General features: G+C 41.7%; 1 protein-coding gene across 12 annotated transcripts in view; it reads left to right on the top strand.

Annotated features, from left to right (window-relative positions):
• LOC120447831 (supervillin) overlaps positions 1-21912 on the top strand; it is a 114278-nt gene that overhangs the window by 18222 nt on the left and 74144 nt on the right. For 10 of the 12 annotated variants that reach the window (XM_044005959.1, XM_039629419.2, XM_039629418.2 and 7 more), the window contains exon 2: positions 5164-9208. In XM_044005959.1, the coding sequence (XP_043861894.1) occupies positions 5329-9208 (3880 nt within the window). In that variant the 5' untranslated portion in view covers positions 5164-5328. Of the gene's footprint in view, positions 1-3189; positions 3289-5163; positions 9209-19361; positions 19382-21912 lie in introns of those variants that run through there. The other 2 variants (XM_039629420.2, XM_039629430.1) reach the window with 2 other exon arrangements.

Raw genomic sequence — 21912 nt, 5'->3', positions numbered from 1 at the left:
GAACCAAATTGAGGCAGAAAATCAATTTGTTTTAAAATTTGAGGTGCTAATTAAACGAGCACTCTAACCAAGAACTCATACTTCCTCTTAATATAAATCACAAACATAATTGACTTCATTCAGAAACTCAGATCTTGGATATAAGCTCGGATTGAGCCATCTCCAGTGAACCTGTTGCTCCGATTACCATTTCATTCATCCAAAACGAAAGCCCAAATCCCACGACTCTGTATCGAATAACATAAGCTTACGCAAAAGGCCTTCAACAGTTTCGCGTAATTATGCAGATTTTGTGTTTCCCTATCGAATCGAACTTAACTAAACGCTACAAATTAGCCGGCTGTGCAACTCAATCTGCGATCCCCCTTCCCAGAAAGGGAGTTTATAATCGGAGAAATAATTTTCATAAATTTAAATGCATACTTACCACCTGCTTGTTAGGCTGCCAAGTTTCCCAACGCACATTTCGTAGCAATTAAAAATCGATTTACATGTGTGTGGATCAAATGCTGATTTCTTTGGCTCACACTCGAGTTTGGGTGAAAATTAATGACTTCCAGTGAAAGTCGGTTTTGTATAACAAACAGCAAGAAAGGTGAAGTGTAAACCAATAGGTACGATGAGGTGCCCAAAGGCCAACTGCCCAAGATCTCCATGTCAAACGCGGCTTTTCTGGGAAAAGTTCAACGCCCCGATATTTGAAAACGAAAGCGACAAGTTTCTTCTGTTTGTTGTCTTGTTATGTGTATTTTTTCGTTTAGATATGCAAAATATTTTCTCATGCGTTGGCCACGCAGAATTTTTATTTTCTTATGAAATTACAGCCACCACAAAACACTTTTTATGCCTGCGGCTGCTTTCAAAAATTGTTTTTCGCTTTCATAGCCTGTTAAAGTTGGGCGCTGAGTAGCGAAAAATTTGAATTTGTGGAATATAGAAACTTTTGAAAACATGTTTTGGACAAGTGGAAAATTGCTTTGGTATGAAAAGAGATGCAAAGGGGTTACCGAATAGAACCCACTTTGAGTAGAAGATTTTCTTTTATAATTAGTTTAAGTTTATTTCAGTTCATTCCGCAATATATAATATTAATCAAACTATATGTGTATACATACGTGCAGCAAAATTCTTGAGTAACCCCATCCCAAAAACCACCATATCAGCATAACAAATTCTCACATTTTTCGGCTCCGGCCGACGTGGAAAATGAACAAAATATGCATAATTAGAAATGCGAGGAAGGCTGAAAAGCGATGCTAGCTGAGCGTACTTCCTGGTTCACTCTGATACCCAAAAGATACTCCCTTCGGCAATTCCCTCACGCAAGGCACACTCGAAACAATGGGAATATGGCAACATCAGCGATATCACGCACTAGTCATTAGCTCGTCGGGATAAACAAACATACTGACTTGCAGCCGAGAAGTGCAACACGTGCTGTGCATAAATAATAATAATTAAATTCTGGAGTGAGGGAATGGGGGAAAGTTTTTCCAGCTGAGTTGGTCAGTTCTAATGGGGTGTTATTGACCCCACGTTTCCGAGCATAGAAATTAGTATAGATTATGCATGCTCGAAAGCCGAAAGCCGCAGAAAGACAGAGACATTCGTTTGTTGGGGGCCATCCCGAATGAATTAGAAGTGGTGCCAAGTGGAGCCAAACCACTTGTTTCTGTCAGCCTCAAGACTTCAGCTCCGCGCAGAAATTTCTTATTTTCGGCTTGGCATTTGAGTTTGCGGCTTTTTTGCATAATATGTGTGATAAGCTTGGGGGATTTTCTGCTCTGGCACAGATATTTCAACTTCTTTTGATGCCGCAGAGATGCTTTTGCAAGCGGATGTGGCAGATACTTAAAACGGTATTCAAACAACGCTGCCAAGTTTATAAATACACTTCACTTATCCCTTGATATGTACAGCACTTACCGCATATATCTTGTCAGCTTTGAAGTTCCCCACCAGCAGCGATATTATTAAATTGAAGTCATTAAACATGTAATTAAAATTCGTGTTTTAGTTCATTAACTTCTCGCCGCACAGCTGCAAAATAATTTCGATTTGAATACATTTTTATTGAAGCGGTTAGCCGGGAATCCAAGGTTATCCGAGTTTGCCCAGGTAGTTCTCTACCCCAAGTTCTCGAGAATTGTGACCCATATTGCCGCGTTCCTCAGGCGTCTGATCTTTCCCCAGTGTATATATAGCAAATGTCCGACTATAATTAGATGGAACTCACTTCACCCACTTTCGAGTGCACTTTAGTTACGCCACCGTCTAGATTTTCCGCATAGCTCGAGGCCAGTTTTTCGATTTTCCCAGCTGTCTAAACGGTTTTCCTACCTTTGGACTACAGATAATTGCATTAGCCATCGTTTATATACGGCAGGAGTGAATCATTTGGACATGTTTATGTGACACAAGTGGAACATCTTCGATCAGTATTATAGAGATGCTATTTTCGGGGAACATTCATAACCAGAAGTTGGTCGCATATTCCCTTCGTCTCTTCCGAAATTAATGATCTTGTTAATCGAGTGACAGAACCAAAAACAAAAGGTGACATACACTCATACAAATAATTGGGTGAAATACATTCTTAAAGTTCAAATATACGATTTAAATTATAATTTTATAAGAATTAATGGTGAAAAATCTACTAACTAGACAATTTTAAAGGGGAAACTTTATAAAAGCGACAAAGTCAATTTCCAACATTGGGGATAAATTATTTCTGAGTGCGTGCTTGTAATTTTCCGCTGGAGGATGAATGTATGAACCGCCTTCACCTGAAGAGTTTTCCCTGCCCACTTAATTGAATTGTGTATTTTCGGCCTTAATTAAAAAGCCCAGAGGCGGGGTAAAAGTTCATTGACTGCCCGCAAACGTAATACACTTTTAATGATCCCGATTTGGGCAAGAGCTAGAAAAATCAATTTAGTTTCCATTTGCCTGTTTACTTAATTGAAATTTAGCCTACGGCCTAGGGACTAACTAAAGGGATTTCTGATAGAGCAGCGCCATGTAAAACACACTCTTGGGAATTCTTCACCCCATTCGCCGGTTCTCTTAAGTTCTATAGGTGCTCTTCTGCCCATTTGGGGAGCTTCTTTTGGGAGCTTTTTAGTCGCCTTCGAATCGATCTTTACGGAAAGTTTTTCCTTAGCCCGTAATCAGTCTAGAAAGCGCGAGTGCTCGTGACGGATCGTATCAGATTGGATCGGAACCGAACGGATACGGATTTTACTTCTATATACCTCGATCTATATCGCGCGAATTTATTTCCACCCAGTTTGTACTTTTGATGCCTGTTTTATTTATAAGTTTTCTCAAATATTTCTCGTTTTGCCCGTCTTTTTTTTTTTTGGGGATTTGCCATTTGAGTTTCGGGAATCTCGTTCGTTTTCGCATCTGGAGTTGCGTGTGCCTATTAATAGTTTCACCAGAGATACAATCGCCCGTTTGATATGTGTTCCTATTGTTGTTTGGTCGGCTTGCGCCATTGCGTATGAGTGATTTGTGTTGGCCATCTTAGCCAGCCGCATATGATTTTTACTGGCACATTGCCCGACATTACGCAGCTGTTTAGGAGACCGTAAATTCCCTAGTAAAAATTCACATGTAATTTACATAAATATAGTCTAGATCAGATTTTATAATGAGTCTCTAAAACCGCTTGTGAATCACGCTGAGGAACAAAGATTTTTGGAGGAGTGCTGCATATATTTCCATCTGTAAATCAAAGTTGACAAGTGAGGGAATGTTGACCGCAAGATGAGACATGTGTTCGTTGAAGTTTTTAAAATTCAATCGAAAAAGTTCTTAAAATTTTTACGAGACTTTGAATTGTTATGAAAGGCAAATGTTAAGGCTTTGAAAATTTGTATGTGATTCTAAAAGACTAGATATAAAGAGGCTTTTTGTTGTGTTACTCAATGAATAATGCTGAAGAACGATCTTTTAATATCGAAAAGCATTTAGATGTAGTGAAAATGAATACTGCTAATAAGCCATTGTTTTCCAAAATAAAACTTAAAGTGATCCTCGAGTTCGTGTTCGTTTACAGATGCCAACCATATCGAATGTCATTCGTCACAAGCATAATCTCTTTATGCTTATGTTTCCCATTATATGTTTACCACTTGGAAGGGAAACAAGTGTAACCCTTTGCGATATTCTTCTGCCCGAGATCATTTGCCGTCATCCTTAGCTATTTCGAATGGCGTCAGCAACGGAAATGATGCGTCCAGATCCCAAACGCCGCCTGGTGCCCCAAAAGCAGCACAATTGCAAAGCTTTCTGTATAAACAAATATTATATATGCCCTCCCCATCGAATTTCACACTCAATTTGGTTTATTTTCGTTTAATATCCTCAAAAAAGAAAAAAAAAATAAACAAATTGAATACCGGAATGAAAATTGTATGGAGAGGGCTGTAAAATAAATTAAATTAATTAGTTTCAGCATTTGTTTGCGGGGCCTTTCAATTGGCAAATGGGATTGTCAGATAAGATTAAATAGTTCCTCGGGTCTTAAAAGCTTTGATGGATCATGAGCGAATTGGCTGAATTAATTCCAGGAACCAAACAATACAATATGCATTATGTATACACAAAGTGATAAGAGGTTTATCTAGATAGCTTGCTTTCAAGTCGCTTTGCAAAGTACTCTGCTAAGCATTTAATTTGCCATGATAATAAGCTGTTTCCGCTCTGAATTCACTAAAAAAGTGTGTACATGTACTGTGTGGGAGCCGTATGCTAATGATTTCGCTTAGGAAGAAAAAAACCGCACTTGACACGTGGAAAAAGATTGAAGTTAGATATTTCTTACACGGTGAAAAATGAAAAGCTGTAAATATATTTAAAAAGCTAGGGTCCAACGACCCTGGATCAGATGGAGTTATATTTCAGGTTGTCATGTAAATGCAAGCGACGTGAGGTCGTAAAAAAGCTTAAACCTTTGAGATGGCCGCAAAGATCGTTCAAGACTCACTGAGTTTGCTTATCTCGAGGTCTTTGGGCCAAGTTAACATAACTTGGCACCACGAAATCTTATCAGACTCACAGTTCCGCGAGTTGCGGGCAAATAATACACACACGTATCTTGATTGCGTTTGAGTAAAATCAACTAAACACTCTCTATTTCTCTCGCTTTATTTACAGACTGTTCAGACCACTTGGCGGCCACAATTGCCGCTGCCCAGGGAGCTTCAGCTGACCAATGACCGGAACAGCGCCGACGACCACGATTCGAAGGTGATCACGACCACCACCACCACAGCGGACATCCATCACCATCACCAACAGGAGGAGGACGAGGAAGAGGATATGGATCGGCTAAGGGGCAACCACAGCATTGGAGGATCCTCGCAGCAGCTTTCCGGCAAACAGAAATGGTCCTTCGGGAGGCTCTTTCGTAAAAAAAAGGAGGCCGAAAGTGCCTCCTCTAGCGAAGAAGATCGCAAGGCGGGATTCGTGCCTGCCCAGCGTCAGTCAGCCAGCAAGCCAAAGGGAAAGCATGGCAAAGGATCGCGAGGTAGCAGCAAATTCGATCACATTGTGGTGAGTCCGCGGCAAGAGCAGGCTCCACCACATCCTCCCCAGCCTCATATTGACAATGAGTTCTTCTTGCCTTTGGAGTCCATACAACCGGAACCGTATTATCAAAATCAACCTGGCTACTATCAGCGATCGAGTAACTCCCTGGACAGGAGATTACTGATGCAGCCTGGAGTACAGGGAAATGGTTACCAGCAGCCCAAATCACGATCGGCACAGCGAGGTCCGAAGCCACCAGGAGCTCACTCCAGCGAAGAGGAACTGATCTCGCTGAACTCCTCCACGTTCTCCAAATACCGCAGCGATGAGAGTATTCATCTGGGTTCTGCTGCTGGACAAAGTCGGCGTAGTCGAGCGGCCCGCAATGAGCGTTACTACAAGAGATTGTCCCGGGATGGCGAACCAAGTCATGGCGGAGCACCCGTTGTAGCCCAGCAGCGATACAAAACGCAGCCACTGCCTTTATCCATCTACCAGCCAACGAATGCCTCCACTGGCTATGTCCAGTGGCAACCGCAGCCCCAAAAGAACCTGCAGAATGCGATGCAAAACGATGGAAAGCGAAGCATCAGCTACGACAGTCACATACACCTGCAGAACATGAATGGAAGGATGCAGAGCAAGCCCTTGCCACCACCACCGCCGCCAAGGGATCCTCTGAGGAGAGTGCATGCTGGAGGTTCCGGGCAGATTGGTTCCAGCTCTGGAGACCTGCGTCCCGTGTCCTACGCCTTCGATCACAATAGTCGCTGTGCGTCGGATGATCGCATTTGGCAGCCACCCCACTACCAGTCGGTGCATTCGCTCAACTCCCAGCCCAGTTCGTCAATAGTCAGTGCGCCAGTGAGTCAACAGCAACCGCATCACAGGAGATTCATCACGCGATCCGAGAGGAACGCAAATCCTGGCAAGCAATCCCTGCCGAATGGTATTGATTTCCACTATGTGGCAGATGCAACACCACGCTCCAGGAAGCCCATACACATGATGGATGCAGGCAGGATGGACAACACAGGGGTGCCAGCATCTAGTGGAATATTGCGAACCTCTAAGAGTGGGCTACCCACACCAAGTCCCGCTCCCCAGCAGCCCTTGGACAAACCCCGGTCGTTCTCCAGCTCGCGACTGAGTGAACTTAGAACCTATCCCATGCCTATGTACTCCGAGGTGCAGAAGCCTAAGAGGACTGCGCCACCAGTCAACCCCTCGCCGAATCAGGATAACATAGTGTGTGGGAGTCTGCACATAAAACCCACTCAAGAGCATGGAAACCAAAACTATGTGGAGATTCGTCATCGGGATGTGCATAAGACCAACTCCATGCCGCACCATTATCAGAACCGGCGATCTGGCGAGGATTTGCCCAACAAGTACGAGGAGTACGTGGCGGAGAAGAGGGAGCAACATCAACAGGCACCTCCCCCAGTTTATCCGGAGCGTAAAATGAGCTCGACACCAGCAGTGGCGCCACCACCACCTCCTGTTTACTTTCCCCGCAAGAAGCCGGCCAATTTGGAGGAGGCCATCAATGAACTGGAGGCCATTTACAAGTCACTAGGACTCACTGAACCTGCCGAGCCCAAACAGGAGCCAAGGCTGGATATTTCCTCCAAGATGCGGGTGCCAACTCCCAGCGATTTTGAAAAGTTTGCTTTGGCGCATGCTGATGACTACGAGGATGAAGATTCGCCAACCGGAGAACCTGACCCAATCAGAGATGATGTGGCCTTCAGGAACCTACAGTTGGCCAATCTGCAACATCGGCCCTCGGAGAAGCAGCCTCCATTTGGCATCCCAGTGGGACCCATCGTGCCTGCTCCACAGTCCGATTATCTTCACGTGGAGCCAGTGAGGGTTAAGAAGAAGAGTGGCTCTCCTGACATCATTAAAGATGATCTGGCTGTGCGTTCATTGAGAAAAGATCCTCCTGGTCCCAAATCCAGTTTTGTTTACCCAATGCAAAAGAAGCAACGGGCTGTTCGCACCCAATCGGCCAACATATACAATCTGATTCAAAGAGACGCGGCGAAACCGTCTGGTGGAGATCTCAAAAGCTACATGGAGCTGACTCGCAACCTTGAAAGAGCTGGCAGCATGTCCAATCTGCAGGGTGAGGATGGCAGTGATACCAAAGATGTACCCGCCACACTGGATCTTCTCCGAAAGTTAAAAGCTCAGGATGAGGAATTGGACTTGGCTAGAAAACACCATCCCATACCGTTTAGGCATCCCAGTCAAGGAGGCGCTATTGCCCAGCTGCCAGAGCGATTGTCCAAAGAGGAAACACCCAAGGCAGCGCCTGTGCCAGCTCCCCGTAAGAGTCTGACTCCTGAACCCATGTTGGATGATGCTCTCAACAAGATTGCCCAGGATGCGCAGGCCAGCAGCATTAAACTAAGTCAGGAACTCCATGAACTACGCAAGGAGGCTTTGATCACAGCTGCGAGACCAAAGTTGAATGCAGAGCAACAGAGATTAGAGGATGAACTGCAGCAGATTGAAGCTGTCTCCGAGGCGGCCAAGCGTTGTGGCCAGATGCTGCTCGAAACTCTGCCAGATGCGGGACAGGAGGGTCAGGAACCTCAGGATAAGCCCCTAAGGAAGCTACACAAAGAGGGCAAACTCATCCGAGCCATCGATGAGGTCTCCGAAGCTGCTAATGCGGTCTGTGAGAAGATCCTCAAGGACATTGTGACCACAGAACCACCGGTGGTAGTTCAGGAAGCTTTTCAAGTGAAACAGACCACTAAGACTGGACCAGGAGGTGAACAGCTGGTGATGCCGCATCTTATCAAGAAACTAGATCCCATACAATCCGACAAGATCGAGCACATCGCCAGACGATGCATGCGGCAGTTGAGCGAGCTGGCCAACAATCCGGACTACGACAACCTGGCCACCTGTAATATGAGCAACAGCAACACCAACGCAACGGGCGGAGCAGCCGCTGATGCCACTCTCGTTTGTCCCGTTCCAGAGACCCAAGCCAAGAGCCAGACGCTCGAGGAGATTGACAAGATCATGCAGGAGTGCGAGCGTCAGGCGAAGAGCAGCAGCTCAACCACTACCACCGATGATCAGCGCACCACCGCCCCCAGTCTGACGAGTGGGAGTGGCAGCGGGAGCTTCCCACCCAATGTGAGCACCACCGCCAGTTCGTTCAGCTCAAGCAGCGACTGCTTGGCAAAGTCGTCGAGTCCCTCGCGCGCCAGCCGTCCGCTCTCCTCGAGCATCACCTCCTTCAATCCATATTCCTCCAGCGACTACATCAAGTCGCAGAGCAGTGATTGCCATGCACCAAGCACCGATCCGATCAAGACATTTAGCACCACCTCGTACGAGGTGCAGTCCACACCGCAGAGCACCACCATTAGCACCAATACGATGAGCACGAGTCAGAGCAATACGATCAGTAGCACTACTAATCCGAGTGTGGAGTCCAAGCCATCCGCCCCATCGGTATCGCCACCGCCACTGCAGTTGACGCCCGTGGGTGATCGAAGGGGCAGAAACCGGGAGCGTGGAGCTTCCTGCTCCTCCACATCCTCACCGTCACAGTACAACTCAAGCGAGGAGCTGGCCGCCATTTTTGGCATCGAGGAGCAACCGAAACAGCAGCGCCGCAGCCGGCTTACGCATAATGCCACAGGTAACGGAGATGATCCCGCCACCACTGAGGCCCCGAGTTCGCCTGATTCCGATTCCGCCAACGCCAATGACACTGCCAATGCCAATGCCAATACTACTAATCCCGCCCAGCTCGAACCAGCTAATAGCGCTACTAATCCCGTTTTGAATGTTCAACTTGATGTTACTACTAGCACCTCCACCTCAGCCTCAACCACCCATCCAACCTCTAACGATAATGCTAGCACTTGTAGTAGCCATAGTTATAAGCTAGAGACCATTCCGGAGCAGGATCACGAGGAGGTGGAGTCCACGCTCAAGTTGTCGCCCAACTTCAATAGGATTTATGCCAGCAAGATTCGCATAGTAATGGATCGTGATGAAGGGGCAAGTCCACTGCCGGAAGGAGGCCCGAATGCTGTTTTAACTCAATTCGATTCTTTGAGTTCTCTGGAAGAGACCTCCTCCAATCCGGACTCTGGGAATGTAAGTCTCACGGATTATCCGCTGGCTAACCATGCGAATGCCTCGCTGGAACTGCAGTCCGCTTACAATAGTCGGTTTCAAGTCCGGGAGCATTACGTATCCGAGGTATCCATCAGTGCTTCGGAGTCAACGGATGAGGAGCAGACGGACACGGAGTGCTTAGGAGATGCTAAGCGTTCGGAAACAGATGGATTCCCACCCTTACCCACGGAAGAAGAGCTAGAAGAGAGTCTACGGGAGGAAATAGAACTGAACGAAAGTCTCAGTGCGGGTACTTTAAATATTTCTAGAGAGAGTAGCGCAGAAACCGAACCAACAATGGGGGAAGACAGCTTAGCGCAAGAAGAATTGGTATCTGTAGTAGAAGAATTGAACCTTAACGAAACTGTGAGTTTGAGCCAGGAGGTTTACAATGTAGCCATTGAGACCCTGCAAAGAATAACGCCAGATGAAGTAGATGGCCTCAGTTTCGCCATAATCGAGGTTAACGAAAGCTTACTTAACGAATCTGCATTTGATGAGATGCACTTTAAACTGGACGAAACGGAACTGGACGAATCGGAAATCATAGACAGAATGCTTGAGGCTTCGTTTGACGAGTTAGATGAACTAGACAACTTTGAGGACACAGAACTTGACAAAAGTAGACTTGACAAAGAACAAATTAGCGAATGCCAATTTAACGAAACGTATAACGAGCTAGACAGCATAGATCTGGATGCCACAGAACTCAACGCCACTGGACTGAACGAAATTTCATATGACCAACTGGTGGAACTGGAACTGGACGAAAGCGACTCCGTAATGCCGTTCACACGGCGCAAGAGCATCGTTTACGAGACCCCGCAACTTAACCTGAGCATTTCCGAGCTGAAAGTGAATTACGAAACCCAAGTGGAGCCAGAAATTAAATCAGAGCCACTCAACGAAGCCATTAAATCGATTCACAATGATGACAACAGCACCGAGAAAAGGCAGGCAGGCAGTGAAGGAAAGGCAAATGAAGAGGAGGACAGTGTAACTGAGACCCAGACACATCGTCGCAAAGGACTTCCGGCGAGTCCCGCTAATGATGATAACCGCCCGTCCACCAGCTGCAAGGCTCTTTCCGTTTTCGGCGAGGTGCGAACTGTGGCACCACTTGCACCACAGGCGGCGGCAGATGCAGCTGGAGCGGTTGGTGGTGCAACGCGGGGCGGTTGGACTACACTCGAGCACGTATTTGTCGCCTGCACTGTGGGCCTGATTACGCCAAACGATTTGCTCACTTTGTGCCTGATCGTAATTGGTGTGATTATCATTATTGCAATTGCGCTCACCTGAGTGCGCCGTTTATGGCCCGACTGTTGTTGCTGTTATATTGTTTGTTGTAATTATGGTGAAACTGGAAAGAGAGAAAATTATGATTTTTTTTTTTATGAATTAGCCACCAAGTGCACTTAAACTTTTTCCACGTACAGTAATTAGTCTAGGATGAATATACATATGTGTGTACATTTATGTTTAAATTAGCTTTTATTTCCAAGAACCAAAAGTATTCTCAACTTCTATGCTAAGTGCAATTTATGTTATACGAATCGAAAATTATGTTTATTATATAATTTGATACCCACTGTGCAATTGCAAACGAAAATTATACCATTCATCAATGCTCTCTAACCGTGGTAAAAACAAATTAGTTCTTTAACACAGTTTCCTCGTTTTCCTTCTTAATTAATTGTTAATTTGACTGCAACTTGTGCCAATGATTTTTATACGTTTACTTAATTATGCTCTATTAATTAATCAATTAAATACTTAATCCACGATATGTACTCCCCCAAATAATGTTAAGCACATAAACGAGAAATTCGAAAATGATTTACCAACGAACTAAGACAAACTACATTTACCATCTACTAATGATACAATATTTTCTAAAATCTCTTTGTATATTTTCAGCTCAAAATTTAATAGTTTAAGTTTGACAGCGAACCATTTTTACGTAGCATTCATTATTTCGCTATAATTTAAATGTTTATATAATTTACCAGACAAATGGAAGCAGGAGCCATGAAGCAAATAAAACATATATTATTAATAAAATGTTATTTAAAAAACAATCTACGATTCTGACAAGTTTTTGTTTTAGTTTCCTTTTCTGCGTTGCTAATGCTTTTTATTTATTTATTTGTGTGTGTAGTTTGAGTTTCATATCCATGTCCCATTTAATTTTTATCGATTGACTAACACATTTGGTAATAAAAAATCAAAATTTGAAAATCGTAGAGAATATGTTATTTAAATGTTGTTGTTGTTGCCGCCGCAAATATGGATTATTGCTAATATTATTGGAAATATTTTTTATCGAATTTACAGAATTGAAACCTTAACTTTTCAGGCTGTTTACTTTGGTTTGCGCCTCGGCTAGTTGGCTTTAAAGCAAAAGCTTTTTCAGAGATAGATGGCGCTTCACGACATGTAGAGTTCTGTGTAAAATGTAGAGTATGTCGAATAATCGTGAGATGAAAATAATTTCAAAATTAATAGATAAATTTAGCTTGGGTTTTATGTGGAGTATTTAACTACAAAATTAAAGCATAATATATTACATGGGCAATATACAAAAATAAATTCATAGTTGCAATAAAAATATATCAACATTTTTTTTTAACATAGCTTAACTTTTTTTTTTTGAAAACTTTGACAAACGTCGCAAACCGAAATGCCTAATACCCAATAGAAATGCAGACCAGACAGAGTTGAATAGAAAACTTTTTAGTGGCAAAAGTAGAAACCAAAAACTTGCCTAGCTCAAACTTAGATGAAAGTGTAAAAACAAATAAAAAAGTTAGGCATGCTAGGAATAAAATTTGGCCGTATAGAATTTTGTTTACAATTTGTCTGTCTCGTGGGGTCAGAGACTGACGAGCCTTAGCCCCGCAGTACTGCAGCCCCTGAAAGGTATTTATTTTCCTTTCAAAATAGAAAAAGTAAGAGCTTAAAGCTGAAAGTCTTCTTTCAACAAAAAGGGAAAGTCGTGGTCGCATAATGAAACCAATTCAAGGAGCTGCTCAAACTTTTCTTGTGGCCCTCCATTGGTTCGTGATGTTGTGGCGTAAAAAGGACATTCAACTGCATGACCTGAGTTTGCTTTGGCGTCTTATTGTGTTTTCTAGGGCTTTTGTATTTGCGGCCCTTTTTTTCATAATTATGTTTGGCCTTTTTTGCCTAATGAGGTGTATGATTTCGTCGGGTAATTTAAGCTAGGTCGGGAGTCTGCGGGAGTAGAGGCCAATGGGATATACGTATTTCTTTTTAAATATCTGCCATCGATCTGTTTGTCCTTTGGGATTCGGGCCATGATTTATGTCGTCAAGCCATGTGGATTCTTGGGTAATTGAAAATTGCCCAACGGAAGTGTTTTTGCCTCGACTTTAAGAAGCCAAACAATATGGTTTTGAAGCTAAGAAATATTCTCCACAAAGAGTTCATTTACCTCAGGAGCCGAGCATTGCTCTCGTTACACAAAACACACACAAAATCACTGGCACACCAGGCTTAATAGCAATAAAAATGTCACCCGGCTCTAATTTGTTTTTTGTCTACGCCGGGACTCGGTAGGCAGCTCCGCTCCAAGGACCTCAAAATGTGGTTAAGTAAAGGAGGGCTGTGCCATAAATAAACCAACCACATGGGCGTGCTAGTGTGTGTGTGTGTGTGTGTGTCCTGGAGTTCCTTTTCTGCATGTTTGCCTCCTTCTATCGCTGAAATAATCATAACTCACTTAACCCCATTAAATGTGCCTGGGAAGCCCAGCGGGCGTATGAGCGATATTCGCTTGAATGAAACCCCCCTGGGGGCGTGTCCAAGTGGGCGTCGGAGCGGAGGCGGCAAACGCCTCATTGACAACCTTTGTGCCCGATAATTACTATCACACAAGACAGGCGTTCCCCTTTTGCAGCGTTACTCATACGCCGCGTGGTACACCGCGAAATTCGTAATCATGTGTGTAAAAGTACAGTTAAAGAATTGGAACCAAAGTAAAACCTTTAAAGCAACTCCAAACATGAAAAGGGCAATACTATTCATCATTTCTTCGTTAATATTATACAATTAAAAAATTATTTAAATATTCTGTTAAATGTGGTTTGCTGTTATCTGCTTGTGGATAAATGCCACTTGAATAACCAACTTCGATGACACATTTTTCCGCAGTGCTTGAACATTTTGTGGTCTCGATTGCCAGTCGACTCGAGGCATGCGGTCAAGTGTGGGTTGCGTTTGTTTTGTCGCTTCTGTTGCGCAGATTGTTGTGGTTGCATTTTACCCTTTTACCCTCTTCACCAATCGGCCACCCACTTTTCCACGTTCGAAGTGATCAAATGGGGCACGCCACAAAATTTTACAGTCGGGAACTTTGACAAACATAATTTTAGACTAAGGAGCGAACTGCGAGGGCAACTCTTTTTCGGGGTAGGCAACTTGTTCAATTTTGTGTAGCCTGTTGTAGTAGTTGCTTTATTGGGCGTAACGGAGAGTGGGAGTTCACAGGGGTTGGGGACTACGAGGTCCTTGCCACTGCGCAGGTACAAACAAAATGTGCTGAGTGAGAGAGTTAGCCAACGGCGAATTACAAGGCCTACCAAACAAGAGTCCTTACAGAGAATTGGAAGTATCATTGCCAGCTTAAAAAAAAGGATTTTGTTAAAAAGTATTTTATTACAAAAATTCGACGATTTTTCCATCACTCCATACTTTTTCAAACATTTAGAAATGCATAGGAATTCGCCGTAATTTGTTATATATTAAACGATATTTATTCTTAAAGATCAATAACGTTTTCCCTTACTGAGTTTAATAACACTGCATTCCACTCAAATTCAACCAGTTTTTAAATGTGTATTTGCTTAGAGAACTTTTTTCATAACTGCTAAAGAGTGAGCTTGTGGTCAACTCTCTTTGTGACCTACCAATTCGCCGTTTATAAAAACCGGCTGAAAAAGTCAGCTGTTCGGCCGCTCAGGACTTGCGACGATGTGGTCGTTGCTATTGCAGTTACTGCCGCTCCTGCTGTTGCCTCTTTATTACTGCCAAATGGTGGCGAAAATCGCATGGGAAACCAGTCTCTTACAGCATTGTGGCCAAGCCATCATCTCATCGGATCTCAGTTCGCGCTGAGTTCTCCACCGATTCGGAAGTGGCGGCGCATGCAAGTGATTCGTATCCTTCGAGTCGGGTACTTTACGTAAATCTAGAGCGAAACCTGTATGAAAAATCACCGTAAAAGTAAAAAGTTTTAGCGAATTTCATTAGGAGCAACACAAGGAAAACCTAGAAAAAAAACCCCAAGGAAACCTAAAACAAAAGCCAAACAAGGTGCGTTCTGTCCAAGTTTTCACACTGTCGGTGGTGCTAAATGTTCGAGTGTGTGGGAAATGCACGTGTAGGCGAGGAGGGAAACCTCACACTGTCTGGAAAATCCGTTCTGGCCAGCAACAGTTAAGCAGAATTTTCCGGAATGTACAGCACAGCGACTGTTTGAAGTAGTGGAGTTACTTTATTTCCGCTTTGATTGGTCGCTTTGCGGCGTATAATTTTTTGCAATTCATTTCACTTAGTGCGTAATTCATGTCTCCTACATGGTCATGACCACGCCCCCGTGTACGCCCTCCTCCGCCCCTGGAAAACGCCTTTGTCCTGTTTTGGATCCGTCTGACATTTGTTGGCCAATTTCCATTGTTGCCGTTGCCGCCTTTGTTGGTGCGTTGAACTCGCTTGGCTTTTCCCTTTTTCACCATCACCATTTCCATTACTATTACCATCTGCCCCCGCGATATTCAACGCATTTTGGTGGCTCAAGTTCACTTTTGTTACTGCCTTACACTGCTATTTTTTTTGTTTTTTCTTTTTGCTTAGAGTGCAGAAGTTTCCTTTCGACTCATCAGCTTCTTGTTGCAGCCCTTTGGCTTATTTGCATTTTCATTTAAATGAGCGGACGTTGGGATTTCCCTTCCATTTCGGCGTTTCCCACTACTCATTGTGTGGCTAAGGACTTTTATAACCCTATTTTTAAAGTTTGGTCTGGCTGCTCGGTTGGCTATAGCCATAATATGGGTTTAATGTAGCTCAACAGCAAGAAATTTAAGGCCTCCATCAGCATATTGTTAGGTTCTTGGGTTCTATTTATTGTATTCCCATACTTGAATATTAAGCACCTAAAACATTTAAAAATGGCTTGAAATAAACGTGAACATTTCCTGCCATGTTATCTTTTCTGTGCATAAAGTAAAATGCAAGAGAAATGTTCTTCACACAATTTCAGGTGAAATTCAAGGATATGAAGCAAATTGACAATTGCAGAGAAGCTGATTGGTTCGTCTTAGGGATTTGTGGGTATAATTGCTGCTGTTTCCGTTCACTTTCATTTGGGAGCTTCTCTCTTTCGCCTGAAAATGGGCTTCGTCTGTCATTTGCCACCTACAGATACATTTTACCGTTTCGCTGCTCTTTGTATCCTTCAGATACGTGAGTGATTCAACATAATTATGTTTCATCATCGGCTGGCAGATGGGGCTATAAAGCCGCATTATAACGGTTATTTGTGCACGTATGCACGAAGTAACAGTTAAAGCCAAAAAGTATTTCAACATTCATTTGGCTCTGCCAGTAATTTGCCAACTGATTGTTTCGCCGGTTTCAGCATTCGCGCGGCACCATTAAGTTCAGCTAAAGTGGGTGAGATAGAAAAATACACAGATTTTCACTCGTATAGAATTGGACCTAAAATTGGGCCTAAAATAATGAAATTTTAAATAAAAATTTGCGAAAAATTTCATTTTCTTTTTTGAGCTCATGTGGATAGGAAATTTGGTTACGAATTCAACGAGGTATGGCATTCCACATTTGGACAACTATTTTTACTGCTATCGAAAAAAAAAGAATTATTTTTTATCCAAAAATCGAAGAAAACATTTATTTGTAAAAAATCAGATACTTTTCAATCGGTGTTTTCGACATAACTGGGCCAAAAATGGCCGCACAGCTAAAATAAAGACTGTTTTGTGCTGCTTATAAATATAGCTAACTATGTCTATCCCACCTTTATTGATTTTCGAAAAAAAAAATTGAAAAATTTTCGCATTTTCAATAAGGGGTACCATCATCAAAATTTGCAAAAAATGGCCAAAAATTAGCATTTTAATGTATGTACATGGATCGATAGGGAATTTTGTTACGAATTCAACGAGGTATGGCATTCTACATTTGGACAACTATTTTTACAGCTATAAAAAAAAAACGGATTATTTTTTATCAAAAAATCGAAAAAAAAAAATTTTTGTAAAAAATCGGTAATTTTCAATCGGCGTTTTTGCCATAATTTGACAAAAAATTGCCGCACAGTTAAAATAAAGACTGTTTTGTGCTGCTAATAAACATAGCTAACTATGTCTATCCCAACTTTTTTGATATTCGAAAAAAAATAATTTGACAAATTTTTACATTTTCGATAAGGGGTACCATCATCAAAATTTGCAAAAAATGGCAAAAAATTAGCATTTTAATGTATGTACATGGATCGATAGGGAATTTTGTTACGAATTCAATGAGGTATGGCATTCTACATTTGGACAACTATTTTTACTGCTATCGAAAAAAACTAATTATTTTTAATCAAAAAATCGAAAAAAAAAATTTTTGTAAAAAGTCGGTAATTTTTAATTGGCGTTTTTGCCATAATTTGATAAAAAATGGCCGCACAGTTAAAATAAAGACTGTTTTGTGCTGCTAATAAACATAGCTAACTATGTCTATCCCAACTTTTTTGATATTCGAAAAAAAATAATTTGACAAATTTTTACATTTTCGATAAGGGGTACCATCATCAAAATTTGCAAAAAATGGCAAAAAATTAGCATTTTAATGTATGTACATGGATCGATAGGGAATTTTGTTACGAATTCAATGAGGTATGGAATTCTATATTTGGACAACTATTTTTACTGCTATCGAAAAAAAACAAATTATTTTTTATCAAAAAATCTAAAAATAATTTTTGTAAAAAATCGGATTTAATAGAGAATTTTCAAAAATAAAGTTTAATCAGCGTAGCTTTGCTGCGACTGCTATTGTTTTAAAAACATTTAAGAAAAACCAAAAACTATGATTTTATGAATATAATTAGAATTTGTTTTCCGTTCGACGTTGTTGTTCGATTCGAATTCAATACACCTGACACGCCCCACGCACTCAATTTTGACCAGTCTCACTTCTACACGCACATTGACGCAGGAATTTTGAATGTGGGTAATATTGAACGCGTGGCCAATTAGTGGGCATTAAAGGTCAAAAGGGAGGAGAGCCAAATTCCTGGCTTGTGCAGGTAAGCTCACAAAAAGTGTCCTTCATTTGAAGTGGGTCCTGTGTGCGTATGATTGCGATTTTAGTCCCCCGAAAAGGGTATGAAATCTACATAATTCAACATTTTTGGGCAGGCCATTTAGAAAGTTTTTCCCTTGCCAAACAAACTACACTACCAAGTCGGGCCGTTTGCGTTTCTAATTTGCATTTTTTTCAAGAGTTATTAATTTTAGAAGGATGGATGTGTTTATATATAGCTGGGGTAGTACTTCTCGAGATTTCAGTGGAGGGTAATTAACTTTAAATGAAGATCTAACTTTCGGGCACTCTGTTTGAGTTCGGATGGGTCTGAAGCGATAACGAATTACCTTTTTGAGAGTAAATAAGTAATTAATTAAGAACAAGCTTACTTCGTAAATCGTTTTTTAAGAGTTGACCTCTTTTTGTTCATAAATCGTTACTCAATCATTTTGAGCCATACAAAGCCTAATTGGATTAACCTCATTCCTGTTTTTTCTGACGATATAATAACAGCGTTTTAAAGACTTCTGCCGAGACGGATGACTGGCCAATCTGTTTTGATCCGAGTCCAAGAGAAATATGATATAGCCTTCCGTTTAGCATAAACCGGGTGATCATTCACCAGGCGCCAGTAATCCAAGTCCTCGCATCCTTACCCAGATTTTTATGGACATTGTCCGACGATGTCACATGACTTTTTGGCCACTGGGCAAGGGCCATAAAAGCGGACTTTAATTAAAAGTCCAAAACGAAATAAGTCATAAAAAGCCAGCAAAAAGCAGCGAGCAAACAGGCATAAACCATAGGGAGCAAACAAAGAGCTAAAACGCTGACAAATAGCAATTGAAATGTTTGCAAATAAAAACTAAAAAAAAAAACAAAAACAAACGAAGGAATGGCAAATGGCAAATGAAAGAGTTACAAGGGAACCGGATCGAAACACTCACTCAAGTTTTGCTTTTCGCTCAAAAAGCAGACGCCCACCCATAAAAAACTAGCTCCCCCATTTTTCCCACCGCTCGGTTTCAAGTTTTCTGTTTTGAGCTGCCGGCTGTCTGGCAAATTAATTAGTTAATTATGCTTTGTCGCTATTTTGCTACTTTTTGAGGCACGTGCCACAAGACTCGCGACGTGACTTCATCATTTTCGCAACACTCCAATTTATCTGTTGAAATGTGTAACTTTTTTTTTGCCGTCGCCTATTAACATGCAATGATTTGTGATTAATTTTCCGAAATAGTATAACTTACATTCTCCGTTTTTCCTTCTCTTTACAGGTGAGTCACGACCAGTTTTGAGTACCTCGACCTTCGCCCCGACGTTCTTATTTATTATTTTCTGTTTTCGGGTGAGTTAAGGGTTTACTGCGATTTAACTTTTTATGGTCGGTATAAAAACAGAGACGTTTATTGAAAAACCATTGGCACTGCAGGCCGTATAAGCGTTTATGACTTGAAAAATAAAACGTGCGTTTAAGGAAAATATTTGCCACATAAACATGTTGCACTTCGTGTACTGTCAGCTTTTCAGTTTGGCAAATTGAGGAATTTTCAATGGTTTTCTTAGACGTATTGAACATAAAAACTAAGGCCAAGAGCAGCGCCTCTAGCAGTGAAATTGAGTACAGAGATCACCGTATACTACATACATATATAATATATGGAGAAAATGCCTTTAGACTTTTCACATTTCGTAATGATTCTTGTGATTTTTCTATGCACCGCATTTCCAATAGATGCCTCATTATCCAAACAACTTTGATTGAAGTGTTTTGAATATTTTTCTTTGCCTCCATTTATTTGCATCTGGTTTGATTTACCTGACTCGTTCGCTGGCTCGTCCAATTTCAAATGCAATCTCATCTTAAACTTTTTCTTCTGCTCCCATTCAACTTGGCCCCTCATCACCAGTCATCGAGACGACTCCAATCTCGCCCCCTTTTCGATTTCAGATCCCATCCGAATCGCAATTTGAAGTGCCGCCTGCGCAAAATATAAAAAATAAATAAAATAATGCACAAAAAGTGCAGAGATAAATAAAAGCGAGCTGTGCATGCAGGTAGAATCCAGAAAATTCAGTGTGCAGTTTGGGTTTTCTTACATTCAGTATCTCTCGGTTCCTACGCAATAAATATTCTCGTGTTTGCCGGGAGATATGTGAAGTGTTTCTGTGTTTATACATATTTAAACACTTTTATGGACGTTCGGGGAATAGTTTGTGGATATGTGGAAATACATATGTATACTCAGCGCCAGTTTGCCTAATGGCACTGAACTTGCTCTGTGACTTGGTTTGGTTCGGTTTCGGTTTTGGATTCGGATTGGCTCGGTCCACTCTGATCCATTGGACTGGTTGGGTGACGAACAAGAGATTCTATGGCCATGATGGCCATTTGGAGCAGACGCGCTGCGAAACGGTTCATTAAGCAATTTTCTATGGCATTTCCGTGCTTTGCGCGCTTTTCATCATTATTACGAACGAGCTCATGGCCAATTCTTGACCATTGCATTGCTTATAACGGCACCTGCATTGCCAACTTTCCTTACCTGTGCAGCACACATACATAGGTGTTCATTGGCCACCAGATTCTGTCATTAAGGTACGAGTGCTGTGATCACTGCACATTATGCGGAATAGTAAGAAATCAGTGCGGATAGTTGGGCGGCACTGGACTGGTCCATCGAGAATTAGAAACTCTTCGAGTTCTTAATTACGTGTAATTTTTAAGATCATAGTTTCTATGTTCTATGTGCCACTTACTTTTCTTAACCCATTTAACTGAGTTCGATTGCTTAAAATCGCCGATGTTTTGTAATCGCAAAAAGAGTGTCTGAAAGTATGCAACGAAAATGGAAAAAAGTTTAATTCATATAGATTTGGTTAGTAAATAAATCATTGGCCGTTTTCCATCTATAAGCACAAAAACCAGTAACCGAATGAAAACAACTCATGTGTGAAATCACATTCAACTTCATAAGTGATTATGTGATATATACACTCATAAAACTTCAAATGATGCAATTGTAATTATTATTTTTGAAAGTATAGGGGTATATATTTCTTAAAATATAATCATTTCTGCCCTAAAAGTAAAGACTTCTGGTCTGCGGCTTTCTTTTAAAGACCCTATCCCGTATTGATGTCCTATTAATAGGTTAATTAGTCTGGTACTAAAAAAGCAATAAAAATAACAAAAAAAGCATTTGGCATTGACTTGTTGATATATCACCGTAGAGCATCTCTCTCACTCGCTCCCTCTCTTTTCGCAATGACAAAGCCGAGCGCCCTTTTCCTTCTCAGCAGTACTCGTAACTGTTGTTGCTGGTTCTTTGCTTCGACTCTTGCACTGCGAACACCCACACAAACACACAAGCACACTCGCCCCGTACCACTCACGGATACACCGGGAGAAATAAATATACTTTTATATGTGTAATGCATAAATTTGTGTATGTTATCAAATTTGTGTATATTCGAGCTATCTTTAACAACAATTTTACCACTTTCTATTTTTAATTTTTTTATTTTTTTATTATTAGTCAAAGTAATCTAATAATTCTCCAAACGTTTATGAATAAGTAAATAATATTGTTATCTTGAGCTATTAAAACCTTAGTTACTTATAAATTACATATATACCTATAAATGCATACATTAGGGATTGGTTGGGTAATTTAGATACCATAGTACCAAAGTACTTTTGACCCCTTTTTATGTTCGGTGTACTCGTACAATTGCTATCGGTAGACACGATCGGTCGATCGTTGTCGTTGTGGCCATTGTTGCTGTTGTTGCCGTTGTTGTTGCCCGACGGCAGCAACTTTTGGCGCAGCGGCAACTTCCAACTTGAAGCTGGCTTTAGTCTTTTGTTTGCCCTGC

The sequence above is a fragment of the Drosophila santomea genome, chromosome 3L, assembly GCF_016746245.2.
Source record: "Drosophila santomea strain STO CAGO 1482 chromosome 3L, Prin_Dsan_1.1, whole genome shotgun sequence".
In the NCBI taxonomy this organism is placed as follows: domain Eukaryota; kingdom Metazoa; phylum Arthropoda; class Insecta; order Diptera; family Drosophilidae; genus Drosophila; species Drosophila santomea.
The sequence above is the reverse complement of the archived record's forward strand: the minus strand, read 5'-3'. Positions and strand labels throughout refer to the sequence as shown.